Source organism: Apiospora kogelbergensis, assembly GCF_038363985.1.
Source record: "Apiospora kogelbergensis strain CBS 113332 chromosome Unknown utg000001l_segment0_segment0, whole genome shotgun sequence".
Taxonomy (NCBI): Eukaryota; Fungi; Ascomycota; class Sordariomycetes; order Amphisphaeriales; family Apiosporaceae; genus Apiospora; species Apiospora kogelbergensis.
Window position 1 is genome coordinate 4,496,073 of NW_027117418.1, and position 14,098 is coordinate 4,510,170.

General features: G+C 55.9%; 6 protein-coding genes across 6 annotated transcripts; 3 read left to right on the top strand and 3 right to left on the bottom strand.

Moving 5' to 3' along the window:
• Positions 1-1,260: 1,260 nt before the first annotated feature.
• Positions 1,261-2,950, top strand: PG998_001425 (uncharacterized protein; the record flags this gene model as incomplete). The annotated part of the gene is made up of 3 exons (XM_066868243.1): positions 1,261-1,333; positions 1,399-1,529; positions 1,583-2,950. The coding sequence occupies 3 exons, from the start codon at positions 1,261-1,263 to the stop codon at positions 2,948-2,950; spliced, it is 1,572 nt and encodes a 523-aa protein (XP_066736658.1).
• An 820-nt stretch (positions 2,951-3,770) lies between these two features.
• Positions 3,771-4,966, bottom strand: PG998_001426 (protein-S-isoprenylcysteine O-methyltransferase; the record flags this gene model as incomplete). Its single annotated transcript, XM_066868244.1, has 2 exons — positions 3,771-4,596; positions 4,617-4,966. The coding sequence occupies 2 exons, from the start codon at positions 4,964-4,966 to the stop codon at positions 3,771-3,773; spliced, it is 1,176 nt and encodes a 391-aa protein (XP_066736659.1).
• Positions 4,967-5,520: 554 nt separating this feature from the next.
• PG998_001427 (Trimeric LpxA-like enzyme) lies at positions 5,521-6,340 on the top strand (the record flags this gene model as incomplete). The annotated part of the gene is made up of 3 exons (XM_066868245.1): positions 5,521-5,705; positions 5,774-5,896; positions 5,953-6,340. 3 exons carry the CDS (start codon positions 5,521-5,523, stop codon positions 6,338-6,340), a joined length of 696 nt encoding a protein of 231 aa, XP_066736660.1.
• A 22-nt stretch (positions 6,341-6,362) lies between these two features.
• PG998_001428 (uncharacterized protein) lies at positions 6,363-6,938 on the bottom strand (the record flags this gene model as incomplete). The annotated part of the gene is made up of 3 exons (XM_066868246.1): positions 6,363-6,483; positions 6,542-6,850; positions 6,925-6,938. The coding sequence occupies 3 exons, from the start codon at positions 6,936-6,938 to the stop codon at positions 6,363-6,365; spliced, it is 444 nt and encodes a 147-aa protein (XP_066736661.1).
• A 371-nt stretch (positions 6,939-7,309) lies between these two features.
• Positions 7,310-9,468, top strand: PG998_001429 (peroxin 8; the record flags this gene model as incomplete). The annotated part of the gene is made up of 2 exons (XM_066868247.1): positions 7,310-8,202; positions 8,262-9,468. The coding sequence occupies 2 exons, from the start codon at positions 7,310-7,312 to the stop codon at positions 9,466-9,468; spliced, it is 2,100 nt and encodes a 699-aa protein (XP_066736662.1).
• Positions 9,469-10,410: 942 nt separating this feature from the next.
• On the bottom strand, positions 10,411-13,230 carry PG998_001430 (uncharacterized protein; the record flags this gene model as incomplete). The annotated part of the gene is made up of 4 exons (XM_066868248.1): positions 10,411-11,406; positions 11,470-12,065; positions 12,129-12,995; positions 13,071-13,230. 4 exons carry the CDS (start codon positions 13,228-13,230, stop codon positions 10,411-10,413), a joined length of 2,619 nt encoding a protein of 872 aa, XP_066736663.1.
• Between the last annotated feature and the right edge of the window lie 868 nt (positions 13,231-14,098).

A 14,098-nucleotide genomic window follows, 5' to 3' on the forward strand; every position in this document is an offset into this window, starting at 1 on the left:
GAAAGGGAAAGGGAGAAACGAGTCAGGCGCAAGATGGCGGAGGGAGTATGAGCAACACGCATGCACGCGGGAAGTGCTACGCCTGTTGCGCCTGCTGTATCGGCGGCCCTCGTGGTGATGGAGGGGTGGTTGCTGTTCTAAACTTGGTTTCGAATGGCGATTGGGAGGGGGGGAAAACCCACCAACTTCTCAGCCTCGGGATGCGAATCGATTAGGACAAGGCTAAGGGCAGTCGGCTGGCTGCAGGTACGGCACTTATCCCTGCCTTCTCGTGATTCGGTGTTGCGACCACGGGAACGGGCAGACCACTTGACTGTTGATGCAAGAGGGAAATCGACAATGGAGCATATAATTCTTCGATCGCTCCTACCGCCCAGGCCATGGCATTTGCCATCTATGCCATGTTTTTGCAATCCCGCCCACTGTCTGTTGACGTGAAGAGGTGGTCACACTTCTGAACCCTGTGCAGCCCATGCATGTACCACCGAGATGCAGCACCCCCACCACCCTACGACGGCCCTGCTTAGCACCGATCCGCTGAAGGGTTGGCTTACAGTCCTGCCATTGCCGTGTCCAACCAAGATACTTCCTTCGTCCTGGGCCAAATGCAAGTGTGGCAGCAAACCGGGAAGAAGAAGCAAAGAGCGAAGGACAAAGCTGTTGATGTTTACACTCCTTGACTCCCGACCCCATCTCTCTCACCGACCATCCGCAGGCGTTCTTGCTGCGCTTATCCCGTCCAGAATGGCCATCAAGGTACTCGCGACAGAGCTGAGGCGGGATGCTTGGCATGCCATCATAGGTCCAAACTCATGCAACCCCCATGTGCGAAATGTCCAAGCCGCGTTATCACGACTAGCTGCTCGCCTCTTTCCTGCTACCGCAAGCCCGCAACGACTCATTCTCCTGCGAGGTACCCCCTTTTGTTGATGCTTCCGTGTCGCCTGATGTCGTGAAGCTGCATCTTACTCCCTCCGCAGCTGCTGTACATATATCTTACAAAAAGGGCTGGCTCCGTTACCAAAAAAAAAAACTTCTTTGTTCTTGCCTGCACTCAATCCAAGCGCCTTCTTCCGCCGGCAGAGCCTGTCCGCCATTTCTGCTTTCTACCCTCTCGAGAACCGAACCACGGCAACAGACGACACACCAATGCTCCTCTCATACTAACTCCAGCCACATCTCTCTCTCGAGCCCGACTGAAGGGTACAACTACTGCAAGGCACCAACCGCCAAGACGTCATTGACCAGGGCCAATCAATCATGGACGCCATGGACGCTTCAGGTCTCAATAACGATACGAGAGGGTGGATCATGTGTCTCGTGGCCGGCATTGGTGGGTGACCCGAATCACCCACGCACCGTCTATCGCGCGCCTGATATGCTGACTCTAGATGGCAGCTTGTGTCCTTGGCGCGAGTATTATTTTTGTCGACAAGCTCGTCCGCCTGTTCCCCGGCAAACGGGATTTCAGCATCCAGGAAAACAGCGCCTTCTTGGCCTGCTCGCTGAGTCTGAGCTTCGGGGTCATGGTATGTACTACACACTCCTTATGTGCCATGTTGCTTACAAGGCCACGCCACAGATCTTCATGTCGCTATACAGCATGCTCCCAGAGGCAAAGAGCTACCTTGCGAAGGGCGGCGTTCCGGAACAATCAGCCGGTTTCGTGTTGATGGGGTGCTTCATGGGTGGGTTCGTCGGCATACAAGTATTGTCGAGATTGTTTCATCAGTTTATACCATCGCATGTTATCAACTGTGATCACAGTCATGAAGATCCCGCCCACGAGGGACACCCTCAAACTCACCATACAACACGAAGGCAGTCACGTGCGAGAAGCACTCATAAGGATGAGAACCTTGGTGGCACAAGATTACCATCGATAGGCTCTAACGGACATGCGACCGAATCTTCTCCTTTGCTGGCCACGCAGACCAGCGGGCACGATCAGCCGGCTGGGCAGGCCAGGCCCGACACCGGGGCCAGCAATACCGTGGTCCAGCCCTTTCCTAATCGTGCGATTCGGAGCAAGACCACATCTCTGGAACGAAGACCGTCGATGCTGCAAGTGCAGAAACGGGTCATGTCATTTGTGAGGGACACCAAAGCCAACTGCGATGAGTCGGGGCCTTGTTATGGCTATTCGGATCCTTGTGGCCTGGAATGCTTCAAGCATCTGAGTAGCCGCACCGTTTCTCGTGCTTCAACGCTTCTGCGTACAGCAACGGGCAGCGTTCACCCTGGTGCACCTGACATGACGAGACTAGATGAGCAGAGCAGCAACGAGCCACACAGCTCTACACCAACAAGCGCAAGCCGTCAGACAAGCCGAACTCATTCCAGGGACAGTCGCCATAATCTTGGTCACTATCAGGTCCATGAAGACTGTGCGAATGCGGATCCGAATGAGTGCGTCTCTCTTCATTCCGAAGATTTGGAGGCCCAGCACCATCACCACGTGGCCGAAAACGCCTTTTTGGCCATCGGACTACAAACATCGGTTGCCATCGCGCTCCATAAGTTCCCCGAGGGCTTTATTACCTATGCTACGAATCATGCAAATCCGGGCCTAGGTTTCAATGTCTTTCTCGCGCTTTTCGTTCATAATATTTCCGAAGGGTTTGCCATGGCCCTGCCTCTCTACATGGCACTTAATAGCCGTGTAAAGGCCATGCTTTGGTCGTCTGTACTAGGCGGACTGAGTCAACCCATGGGAGCGGGCATTGCCGTTCTGTGGTTCCAACTGGCCAAGCGGACGAACATGACACCCAGCTCCGTCGCTTACGGCTGTCTCTTCGCCGCTACTGCCGGGATCATGGCGAGTGTTGCCCTGCAGCTGTTTGTCGAAAGCTTGAGTTTAAATCACAACCGCAACATGAGTATTCTGTTCGCTTTTCTGGGAATGTCTCTCCTGGGACTGAGCAATGCTATAACTTCTGATGCGCACTAGCGTGGGAGGGGGAATAGGGGAAGCTGGCCGGTTGACTTGAATTACTACTGCAAGGTCCATCGAGTATAGGAAGGAGTATAGCGCACGGAATTCGGATTACCCCCTCTGATATAAAGCAGGGTAGTTGCTGCATTTTCACCGGAAAAGGAGTTTTTGGTCTTTCAATGGGTTTGCATGGGTCTGGACGATTCGCAGTTCTCGTTGTTGGACGGGTCCGACATTCTTATAGGCAACTCTGGTACTCATTTGTACTGCCTTTATCGTCAGGTTGCGTGGGACAGCCGAGCGTCTGCATGGCTAAATGGCGTTAGCTCTGTAGCGAAGCCAAGTTTTCTGGCACTTGTTAAATTATGTAGACGCTCAATACATATCTCCGCGTCATCTTTTCTTAACTCGGTTTATCCGCCAATGTTTGTTCCGGTATGTCCATGGGGATAAGCCAGAGAGAGAAAACATACAGCAGTTCACTGCGGTTTCCGCCTTCTTGTCTGGTCTGTGGCCAGCGTTTGGCCAGATCAGAAAGAATTACCAAATACACGTGCCAAATAAGGTTATTGGGTTTCACAGGGGACGAGAAAAACCGAGACTGTAAGCCGATTGTACACATGTACCGAACTAGCACTCGCTTCGTATCAGAACAGCCAATTCTCCAAACAACTTTCCTACTTCTCTACCAAACTCGTCTGCCTTTGATATATACAAACGTATTGACTCCCAATGACCCCCTTTTGAGTCCTACCCATGGATATCTTAGACGCCCCCAAGTAACCAGCCAACAGGAACCTCTCCCTGCTCTCATTGCGAAAATCCACCAAATTCCTTAGCCGACGAACGGGATCCTTGTGGGGACGCGTTTCCTGTACTCGAGATAGTCTTCCTTGTACTTATTCACCAGGTATGTCTCCTCTTCGCGGATGCGGACGCTGAAGAAGCGCCAGAGCACGACGGCGTAGGCGACGAAGCAGATGGGGTTGCCGAGGACCAGCTGGGTCCCGAGCCCCCACCAGAAGAAGGCGAAGTAGGCCGGGTGACGGATGACGCCGTATATTCCCGTGGTGACGAGGTCGTGGCCGTCACCGAGGCGCGTCTGGACGATGTGGTTAAAGCTGGACCCGGCCTGCAGCATGGCCGCGGTGCGGATGAACTGTCCCACGGCAGTCAGAATGAGGCCCAGGAGGAGCAGGACGGAGCCCGTGTAGAGCGGCGCCCAGGACCGCTGCGGCCAGAACAGGTTTACGACCAGGCACTCGAGCATGGCCGTCGAATGGGCGATGGCGTAGTGGGGCCAGTTGGCTGTCAGCAGAAAGGCCTTGACGCCGGCCTCGGCTGTGTTGCCCCGCGCCGTGGTCCAGAACTCGAGGAAGTGGAACAGGGCCAAGGCGCCGACGAAGAAAGGGAGCCGCCACAGGGGCGACGAGGTCAGGGCCAGGATGGCGACGACCAGGGCCAGGCAGAGGGAGAAGGCGTTGCCGAGGCAGAAGGCGCGTATGGCGATGCCCTCGAGCGACTTCTTGCCGCCCGAGTGGTACTCGAGGCCCGGGGGCCGCGGCAGGGCGCTGAGGGGCAGGGTCGGGTTAGCACCTGGGTCTTTCTCGGGAGGTGGGTGGTGGTTGGGGGGGAGGGGTGCAGCTTGGTCTTGGACGTGTCTATAACCATATTGGGGTACTGGCGCGAGCTCCGGCGGACGTGGCGCTTGTTGAAGCCGGCGCTGATGGGGGTCAGGGGGCCATCAGGAGCCCATTCTCGGCCGAACAAGCTGGCGCTGCTCCAGGCCTTGGGGCTATCGCCGTTGCCGTTGGCCTCGACGTTGGCCTTGACGTCTTTGGGTGGGAAGTTGGACGCCATGGGGGTGACAAAGTCTTCGGCCTCCTCCGAGTCGTTGGCCAAGGACGGCGGCGGCGGCGCAAGCTTGTCGTTGGTAGGCGCATCTTCCGTCGACAAGTGCTCGTCCGAGGGGTCATCCTCTGGCGTCATGGGTCTTCGCAGAGGCGACGAAGGTGGAACAGACTCGGGCATATCAGGGCGTAGTATAGTCTCCAATAAGACAGGAAAGAATTATGTGCGACACACAAGACCGTCGGGGAACAGTGCAGTCACAGCATCGGGTGAACGGAGGGAAAGGGAGGTAAGGGAAGCCATGGCATGGAAGGGCGATGCCAAGAGAAGCCCGAGAGAGGAAGAAAGGGAACCGTGGCTTACCCATTGAATGAAGAAGACTGCATCGCGACACAAAGACGGGCTGCTTCCCTTTGATGGATGGCAGCGGTAGGCAGCGGCAGGCAGCGGTAGAATGCGAACAAAGAGAGATTGGACGTACCCGGACATGAATATCAGATATGCAAGTCAGCGAGGGCCCCCCCATTCATTTAGTGAATTTAGTTCATTTAGTTGGGAGCCGCATTCTGGCTGGATCTAGCCATGCATGCCCACTAAAAAGCAAGCCTGCCCTAAAGACAGTCGCCAAGTAAATGGCATTGAAGCTGATTCCCAGATGGAAACGCGGGGTGCTGCCCATACTCCCTCCCCCCTACATACATGAAACATCACTTTGACTCGGCCCTACCCAAGCCATGCAGCAGATCAATTTGAGAGAGATTGACGACGAGGAGAACCTGCGCCGTATGCGCAAGGGGGACATGTATTACGCTTTCACCCCGAGCCTGGTAGCCGATCGGAGACGATGCCGGCTTGCCATCGACGAGTTCAATAAGGCCGGCGATGTCTCCCGCCGGCGTCTGATAGAGCTATTCAACATGTGAGACCGTGCTTGGGTACATGATACACCCGAAACCGCCTTTTTCTGAACATACCTCCTCCATCTAGGATCCAGGATGACAAGTCTCCTCTGCCGCCACCAGCCGCCACCGCCGAAGAGGATGATGATCTCCTGGCCAAATATGTCTGGTGTGACGGGCCTATCAAGATGGATTATGGACGCAACGTGACGTTGGTAACTGCCTTCGCCCAGCCGGCCGCCCTGATGAGCTAACCAGCAGCGCCAGGTTTGGCGACAATACCTATGTCAATTCTAACAGTACCTGGATTGATACTTGCCCCATAAAGGTGGGCTCGCGCGTCCTCATCGGCCCCAACTGCTCCTTCTTCTCAGGCGAACACCCCATCGATCCGTCCATCCGCAATGGTTACAATGGGCCCGAGATGGGCGCGCCCATCACCATCGAAGACGACTGCTGGATCGGCGGCAATGCGACCGTCCTGGCTGGAGTCACCATTGGCCGGGGTTCAACGGTAGGCGCGGGTAGCGTCGTGACCAAAGATGTCGCCCCGTATACTGTCGTAGTGGGCAACCCGGCCAGGTTCCTGAAGGCCGCCGTTGCGCCTCAGGCCGCAGAACCGGCCTCGGCGTCCGCTGCTGGTGGATCCACGTAGTAGACAGATGATGGCTGTGGTTTCATAGGCCGCCTTGGATGGAGAAGGACGAGACAACCAGCACGAGGACGTTAATCCAACCCCAAATGAAGGGTACCCAGGTTGACAGCACAAAGTTCCCGTTGAGATAGACAGCGCCGACGCTGTGAAGCGAGTTAGTACCGGCATTCAGGACATGGAACAAGCCAAGAAGCGACTGACACTATACCCGTGATGGTGCCGGTGAAAAGGGCCTCGATGCCAGCTATGAAGGCGTATAGCACGGGAACTGTCCACATGTACTTCCAGGTCGTGCGCCTCTTTCCAACCTGCATGGCGAGAGCTGCCGCTGCCGCCCCAATATGGAATATCGCATAGAGAATGACGGTCCATAACAATGTAAAGCGCCATGAGTCCCATATATTGTAGAGTGCATAGTAGCAGCTTTCCGGAGGCCACGAGAGAGAGGGAAAGGCAGGGACCCTGTAGTTGCTGGGCGGGCAGTCGGGACGCGCAGATCTCTGGACCGACCTATATTACGCGACGGACGTCGGTCAGTACGTATGCAAAAGTGCCAATCTCTTTGTCCGCCTGCAGCGACTTACGTCTGGTTGCCCATCAGATTGGTCTCTATCGAAATCTGCGGTGTGGAAGATCTGTTTCGGTATTGATGATGATAACCAACATTGGGGAGTTGTTGTTAGGTGCTCGGTAGGCAGGGGCTGTAGGGGCTGTAGGGGCTGTAGGGGTTGCGGGCGCATTACCTCACTGAAAGCTTCCCCTGTTCTGGGGGGGGGCCTTTTAATTTGTGGGTGGCTTGGGCGGCGGGCGCCTTGACGTCGTGCCTCGGCAAATTCTGGGGAGAGCCTGTCGCCGAGCAAGCATCCACAGCCACAAGCACAAGCACAAGCACAAGCACATTAACTTCCACTTCTACCATCTCGAACTTGAACTCACCGAGCGCATCCATCCACCCACAAACATGTCACAATGTCTTCTGCCGACCGACTCTTGACGACGACGCTGCGAGCATACCAAGAGCCGCCCCGGCCCACCGACTTCGACCGGCTGCTCGCAAGCACCGCGACCCTGCTAAGCCACCTCAACAACCACCTCAACATCTCGCTCCTGACCTCCCACCTCCTCACCGCCCGCGCCATATGGGAGCCTCCCGCCGTGGGCGCCGATGGCCTGCGGACGTGCCTGCGCATTCTTAGCGTCTACAGCACCGCCGCGCTCCACGTCCAACGCCACGAGGACGAGAACGCGAAGCTGACATGGGGTCAGCAGCCCGTCGGCAGCGGCGTCCGCTGCGACGCCTGGGCCCGCGCCGTGGCCCAGGGCGCCGACGACCGCTCCGAGCGCTGGAAGCACCTCCTCGTGCTCACGGGCACCCTGATGGGCATGGAGAGCGAGGACCGCCGGGCTCTGTCGCGCGGCCTGCGGGCCACCCTCGAACAGGCCGTCGTCACGGCCGCGAACCTGGCGCTGGAGGAGATTGCCAAGAGGCGGACGGGACACCCAGCAGGGACAGAACTCGGTTCCCACGCCGTCATGCTATCTCTGTCGTTCGTGTTTCCCGTGCTGTCGCACCACCACAGACAGATGCTCAACTGCAACCTGGTGCTGCCGGTGGCGGTGCGGACCATGACCGGGCCGGAAGGCTTCCAGCATGGCGACTTCCTGCGCTCTATATCGGCCGGAAATGTGGCGGGCCATGAGGCCTTCTACAGAGCTTCCCCGTCATCGTTTGCTCAGGTCCAGCAACTGGAAGCCAGACCACTGCACCAAAATATGGGCCCCTTATCGCGACTCGCTGCCTTCGCCGTGCAGCACGCAACAGACTCGGGCGCTGTCTTGGATGCACAGGAGAGGCTCCTTGTGTTTTCAGCCGGCCTCTTAGAAAGATGGCGGCAATGCCCTTTCTCTCCGATCGACATAGCAACAGAAGCGGCTGTCCTGTCCCCGGAGATGCTGCAAGGCCCTTGGGTCATGCTTTGGCGGGTTTTGAAAAAGTACTGTACACCGTCGTTGCCACCATGCAGCCCATAATAGGGCGTTGCCTCTTGGATTCCCGTCTGCGGAACGACGCAACCGCGCCAGTCGTCGCATCCAGAACTCTTCATACACTACGAAACCTCTGTTTCATCTCGTCACGCCAAGGGGCCGACGCTTTCCAGGTCTATGTCTTCACATATTTGACGTCGCTCGATATCATAACCCGCTACCCCGAGGCATGCGTCGCTTTCTTGCAGGAAACGCTGCCTGCTGCGCCGGCACAGGCAAACCTGCCACCTCTCACGCCGCTCGATCAAGCGTTGGCTCTGTTCTACCTGAACACCGCCGAGCACCTTCCCCTCTCGCTGCCCACACCGGCAGCCGAGAACCTCATTCTGACGCTGGCGACTGCGCACCTCTCAGCCGCGCCATCCACCACAACCCCGACTTCGCTCACCCTCCCGCTCTACGAGGCCGCCCATGCCGCCATCCTCTCCGTGCTCTCCTGCCCCCAGCACGCGCCCCTGACCATTCCACTGATCCCCTTCTACATTGACACCCTCCTCGCGTCGTTCCCGGCGCGCATCTCGCCTCGCCAGTTCCGCCTCGCCTTCAAGACCGTCGTCCAGATCGCGAGTCCCCCCTTCCCCATCGCCGCCACGCACCCGCACCTCGCCGAGACCCTTCTCGAGATGCTCCACTTCCGCGCCGCGTCCGCCACGACGCACCCGCTACCCGCCGAGCCCGAGGCGTTGGCCAGCCACGACGCACGACAGCGACAGCGACAGCAACCACTGCCGCTCGTCTCGGAACAGACCACGCTCGTCCTCGCCCTCGTCGACGCCCTGCCCTTCCTCCCGCTGTCCATCGTCGAGGACTGGCTCGCCCGCACCGCCGAGGCCATGAACGCCGTCGCCGATCCGGCGCTGCACGAGGTCGTGCGCAAGCGCTTCTGGGACGTCCTGGTCAGCGGGGAGATGGACGTCGAGCGCGCGGCCATCGGTGTCGCCTGGTGGGGGGTTGGCGGCGGGCGCGAGATGGTCTTGCTGAATCAAGCCGGGCCTAGGCGAGGTGGTGAAGAAAAGGAGGGTGAGTTTTTGATGAGCGGGGCACTAAACGGCGGCAGTAGGCCCCAAGCAAGCAGGCTGTGAAGTAGAAGATGTGTGCACGTATGTGACCTACCTGATGGACCGACACTACATTGTGGTCTTTGAGGCCTGGAGCGTAAACATGGTAATACCACTTAATGGATGGACGAAGAGAGTGCTGGCTGCTTGGACAGTACACAGAGAAGCAAAAGGTGCGAGACCTGGTATTCATTTACATATATAAGTATCTCGACTCTTGGCTAGCCTACCGCAGCCCCTGCACCTCCACAGGTTTACACAAACCCAAGATGTTTAGCCTGCGTCATTATGTACCAACAGGGCATCTTCCTTAAGTCGTCGTGATGGGACAGTGCAATTAGCAAGAGCAGGAAAACCTGGGTGTAGTCATAATATCGGTTATCATGGATAACTTTCGTACTTTCATAAAGCCTCTTGTTTTGTACAGGGCGACGTCCTGATCTCCTACGTATACGCCTTAAACCACGAAATCCCGCAACCCAAAACCGCTTGCGGCGGAGGCCCCCAGGGTATATGGCCGCCCGATCTATAGCCGCTGTTCAAGGTTGCAATCCGCTTGACTAGGATGAAGTTACTTCTCCGCAGTATACTAATAGCCTGGTCAAGCCACGATGGCCTGTTTTTCACTCCCACCGAGGCACGAAAACATGATGTTCCCAACTGCCAGAGCCAGTATACAGCGGTGTGTACCCGCTCACTGTCCGACATGGCGAGCCACAACCGAGCTCGCAAGAGGCGCTATGGCTGACTGCGAGTACTCGCATATAGGAAGTTTCATGTCAGAGCGGCCGGAGCAGCGGTCGTTCATGTTCGACATCAATTTGTGTCGTTGCTCGATAGGTATCGAGGCAAATCATCTGTCTCCAAGATAACCAATCTGCCGGCGCTTTGAACGGCTGATCGTATTGCATGACGGCTGTACCGTCGGCGCTTCTTTTATCACCAAGACCCTTTCTCGTATGGTCTTCATCCCCCCGCGCCTGGTTCCCCACGTGACGGAGAGCTGCCGGTCTTGTGCCGGCGAAAGAGATTCAGTGCGTTCATGCGAAATCTGCTTGGCCTCTTCTTCAGAGACTTATCTTCTTTGACACCACCACTTCCATTTGACAAGTCCTCTTCCGAGGTCATTGGCTCAATCGGGTGCATGGGCGGTGCGAGGTGGTTGATGTCAGAAGATGCCATGTTGGTAGCCTGAACGTCTGGTGAACGCTCCAGTGATTCCTGGCTGATAATGCTAGTACCCTGCGTACTGGGCGACAGTGGCATCTTCCCGGTGGTAGCACTGGTCGCTTGAGACGCCCAGTCGCCCGCCGAGTACGGGACCGAGTTGCTACCCTCGGTGGTTTCACTACAACGTTGCTTTCCACGGCGCCCCACGTGGTGTTCGGCGTCATTCAGACCAAACGGATCGATTGCTGTAAACTCGGCTGTGGAATCGAACTCGTTCGACATCCCATTGACCTCCCTGTACTCTCCGGGAATATTCGGCATGTTCGTAGGCTGCTGCCCTGTTGGTGAAGAACCCTCCTCCCTCATCGTCGTTTGGTGTTCGTTCAGGTGTGGAAGCGGGCCAAGCGTCTTACCCGATGAAGAGTCTCTCGAGTCTTGAGGCGCAATGGCGATACTCATACTCCGCGGCGATAGCGTCCCTTGCAAGCGCTTCTTCCTTTCTTCCTCCATCTCAGGTAGATCCTCGATGGCCGTCTCGAAAAGTGTCTTGTTCCCCTCTAGTTCGTCTACTGTATACTGCATCGACGGTAGTAGATCTGCAACTCCCTGGAAAAGAGGGATGGCGAACATGTTCATAAACCCAAGCTGCGCCTTTGCTAATGACAGGAAGTCTTTGCGCGGCTCTGCGATGAGAGACGAAGAAATCCCGATCTGGTTCTCCATAGAGGCTTGTCTCGAAAATTCATCACAGAGTATGTACATCCACTTCAGAGCAGTGTCATATTTCCGTGCCTAGATATGAATATTTAGTACATCTCGTCACATGTGAAGATGCTGAAGGGGATATGGACTCACAACGTTGCTAATATCCGCACATTTGATCAGAAGTGCACATATCAGAGCTGTCTCGGATTCCAGTGTACGCCCATTCCAGCCGTCAGTCGAGTGGTTCTCCTGAAACCTCTCCTGAAGGTTACCGAGTTTTGTCATGTAATCAAAGTGCAGTCCCATATCGGTGGCAAGAATAGAACTAATCATGAGACCCCGCATCTTGGTATCTTCAAAGGCTACCGGCCAATATCTTCGCAGAATCTGCGAGTAGGCAGCGCAATGGAAGGACTCGAGAACGGATCGATCGTTGTAGAGCTGGGCTAGCGGGGCGTTAAGCACAACCAGGAAGCCGTTGTTGACTCCGGGGTGGCCGACATCGTGGCCAATTGCGCTGATTAAGAGGGTCAACGCCTCGAACGGTTTCAGCAAGGCTGCCAGAGGAGATTTCGGCGTTGGTGTAACATCTGCGCCGGATTGGAGAGGATACGGCGGCAGGGCGCCAACGTGGACTAGGAAGTTAAACGTCGCCTGCAGAACATCGACGGCATGTCGGAAATTATGATAGGGCACGAATGTGTTATACGCAGCCCGGCACGCCACGAGAAACGTGGTTAATTGATCTGGGAGGAGCATAAGCCGAGCACATTCGACAGGAAAAGAGGATGCCGTTTTCTAGAACTCACCGGTTGGTAACCGCCACTTTTCAAGTTCAGGCATAGAAAATGCGTGCCTGAACATAAGACTTGCGGCAACGAGAAGCTGGTCATCCGAGAAATCGTGTGCGCAGAAATGCCACCTCCCAATGGCTTGGGCTATCTCGGTCCGGTTCTCTGCAGAGACACAAACCCGGACATTGCCAATTCCAGGAATGTTGTCTTCGTCGCCAGATTTACAGATGCCGGTCATGAGACTGGACACCATTGCCTCTCGCAGGTAAGAGAAAGGAGCCTTGTCGTCATGGACACCCACCCAAGACCTCTTGCGACCCCTAGTTATCTCGAGCTGGGCTTGCTGCTCCCTCGCAGCTTCCTTGTGAGCCCGATAGGCGTGTACCTCGAGTGTCGTCATAGTTTTGGTGTGGAGAGGACTGGCCATAATGTCGACGGCACCGGAGTCCAGGCATGTCTTCAGAATCGTGCGGTTCGTTGATGCCCATGTTGCGTCTGGTGAATGGTCCAGATATTCGGAATCTGTGCGGCGATCGGAAGATTGACTGGTCTCCTGCTCTTCCGCCGGCGGACTCTGCAGCAAAGGAAAAGTCACGACCGGAATAGGAACGACCAATTTCGACAGGTTCCTCGAATGAGTTTCGTAAACGATTCTATCCAACAGTTTGAGTCCATAGGCCTCGTCATCCGCACACTCCTCCGGACTGGCTCTATCAGACCCCTGCGAGTATGGTGACGGGTCGCGGGAGGAATTGGATGCTGATCTTTGCTCGTCATGAGGAACATCTATAAGCACTATTGTGGGCTTCAGCTCGATCATAGATGTATCGTGCAATTCGAAGAGGGTCGAGATGCATGTGGCCCCGGTGGAACAAACATGTGCTATAAGCCCGTAGATCTCAAGTTAGCAATTGTATTTTTTTTCAACGCCCAGGGAAATATTGAGGTGCGACATACCGTTCCCAAAAGCATACAGTATAAGCTGAACATTGGTTCGGAGCTCGCCAGAATCGCCCAATGCTGTGCCAATGTCTTCTTCCGTAGAAGAGTTGACCAGCTGTGTGTCGCATCGCACATTGCGATCAACATAGATCACGTTACAGGTAGCACTGTCCATTGCGATGGTGTTGGTATGGCGACGACCGCCAGTCTTGCGACTGGAGCACACCTAAACACGTGTTTGCGACGGCGTGTTTCCTCTCGGTCTCGACAGGCGTGTCCAAATGCGACCCGATGCGAAAGGGAGCCGGCAGCCTTGTGACTTCCCAATCAACCGCAGAAAAAGATGTCGCCTTGGCAGGCTGGTAACCACTTCTGCAGCACAGCTGAGAGGGTGAATCGTGCGCACGAGGCGACCACGCATGCGGCAGAATTCGGGTTCGGGGGAGTCGGCAGGTACGGGCCGGTTGTTATATAAAGTCGCAAAAGACCAGGCAAAGATATCTCGAGTCGGTGCGAGGAATTGATGACATGGAGTATATGGCGCGCGACTGATGGCTACGCTGTGTGGTATGGTGGCAGGTCGCGTGTGCGGGAAGGGGAGGGTGGGAAATCTGGCAGAGGTAGAAGAGAAAACGACGGAGGCGTGTCGAGGTTACACTGCAAGAGAAATTGATGCTGTTGTTTCAATGTGTTTCTAGCAAAAGGACTGGAATGATGGTGGTGGTGCAGTAACAGTAGTACTTGTACGTCGTAAGTCCCGGGTTGGACGTGGTCGCATCTGAGCGAGCGCTTGGGTCTGTCTGGCCGTAGTAGTAGTAGTAATAGTAATAGTGTGGGCAGCAAAGAGAGAAAGAGCCGATCAATCTAAAACTGCGCCGAATCCTAGTAGTACATACGAGCAGTTGCAAGATGCCGGGTCGAGTGCCTGGCAGCACGGAACAGCCGTTGATGGACGGTCAGGGCAACATGCACAAAACAACAGACAACAGGGCAAGGTGCAAGCGCAATGTAGCCAGTAGTGAATGAAAGTGCCCGTCTGATGA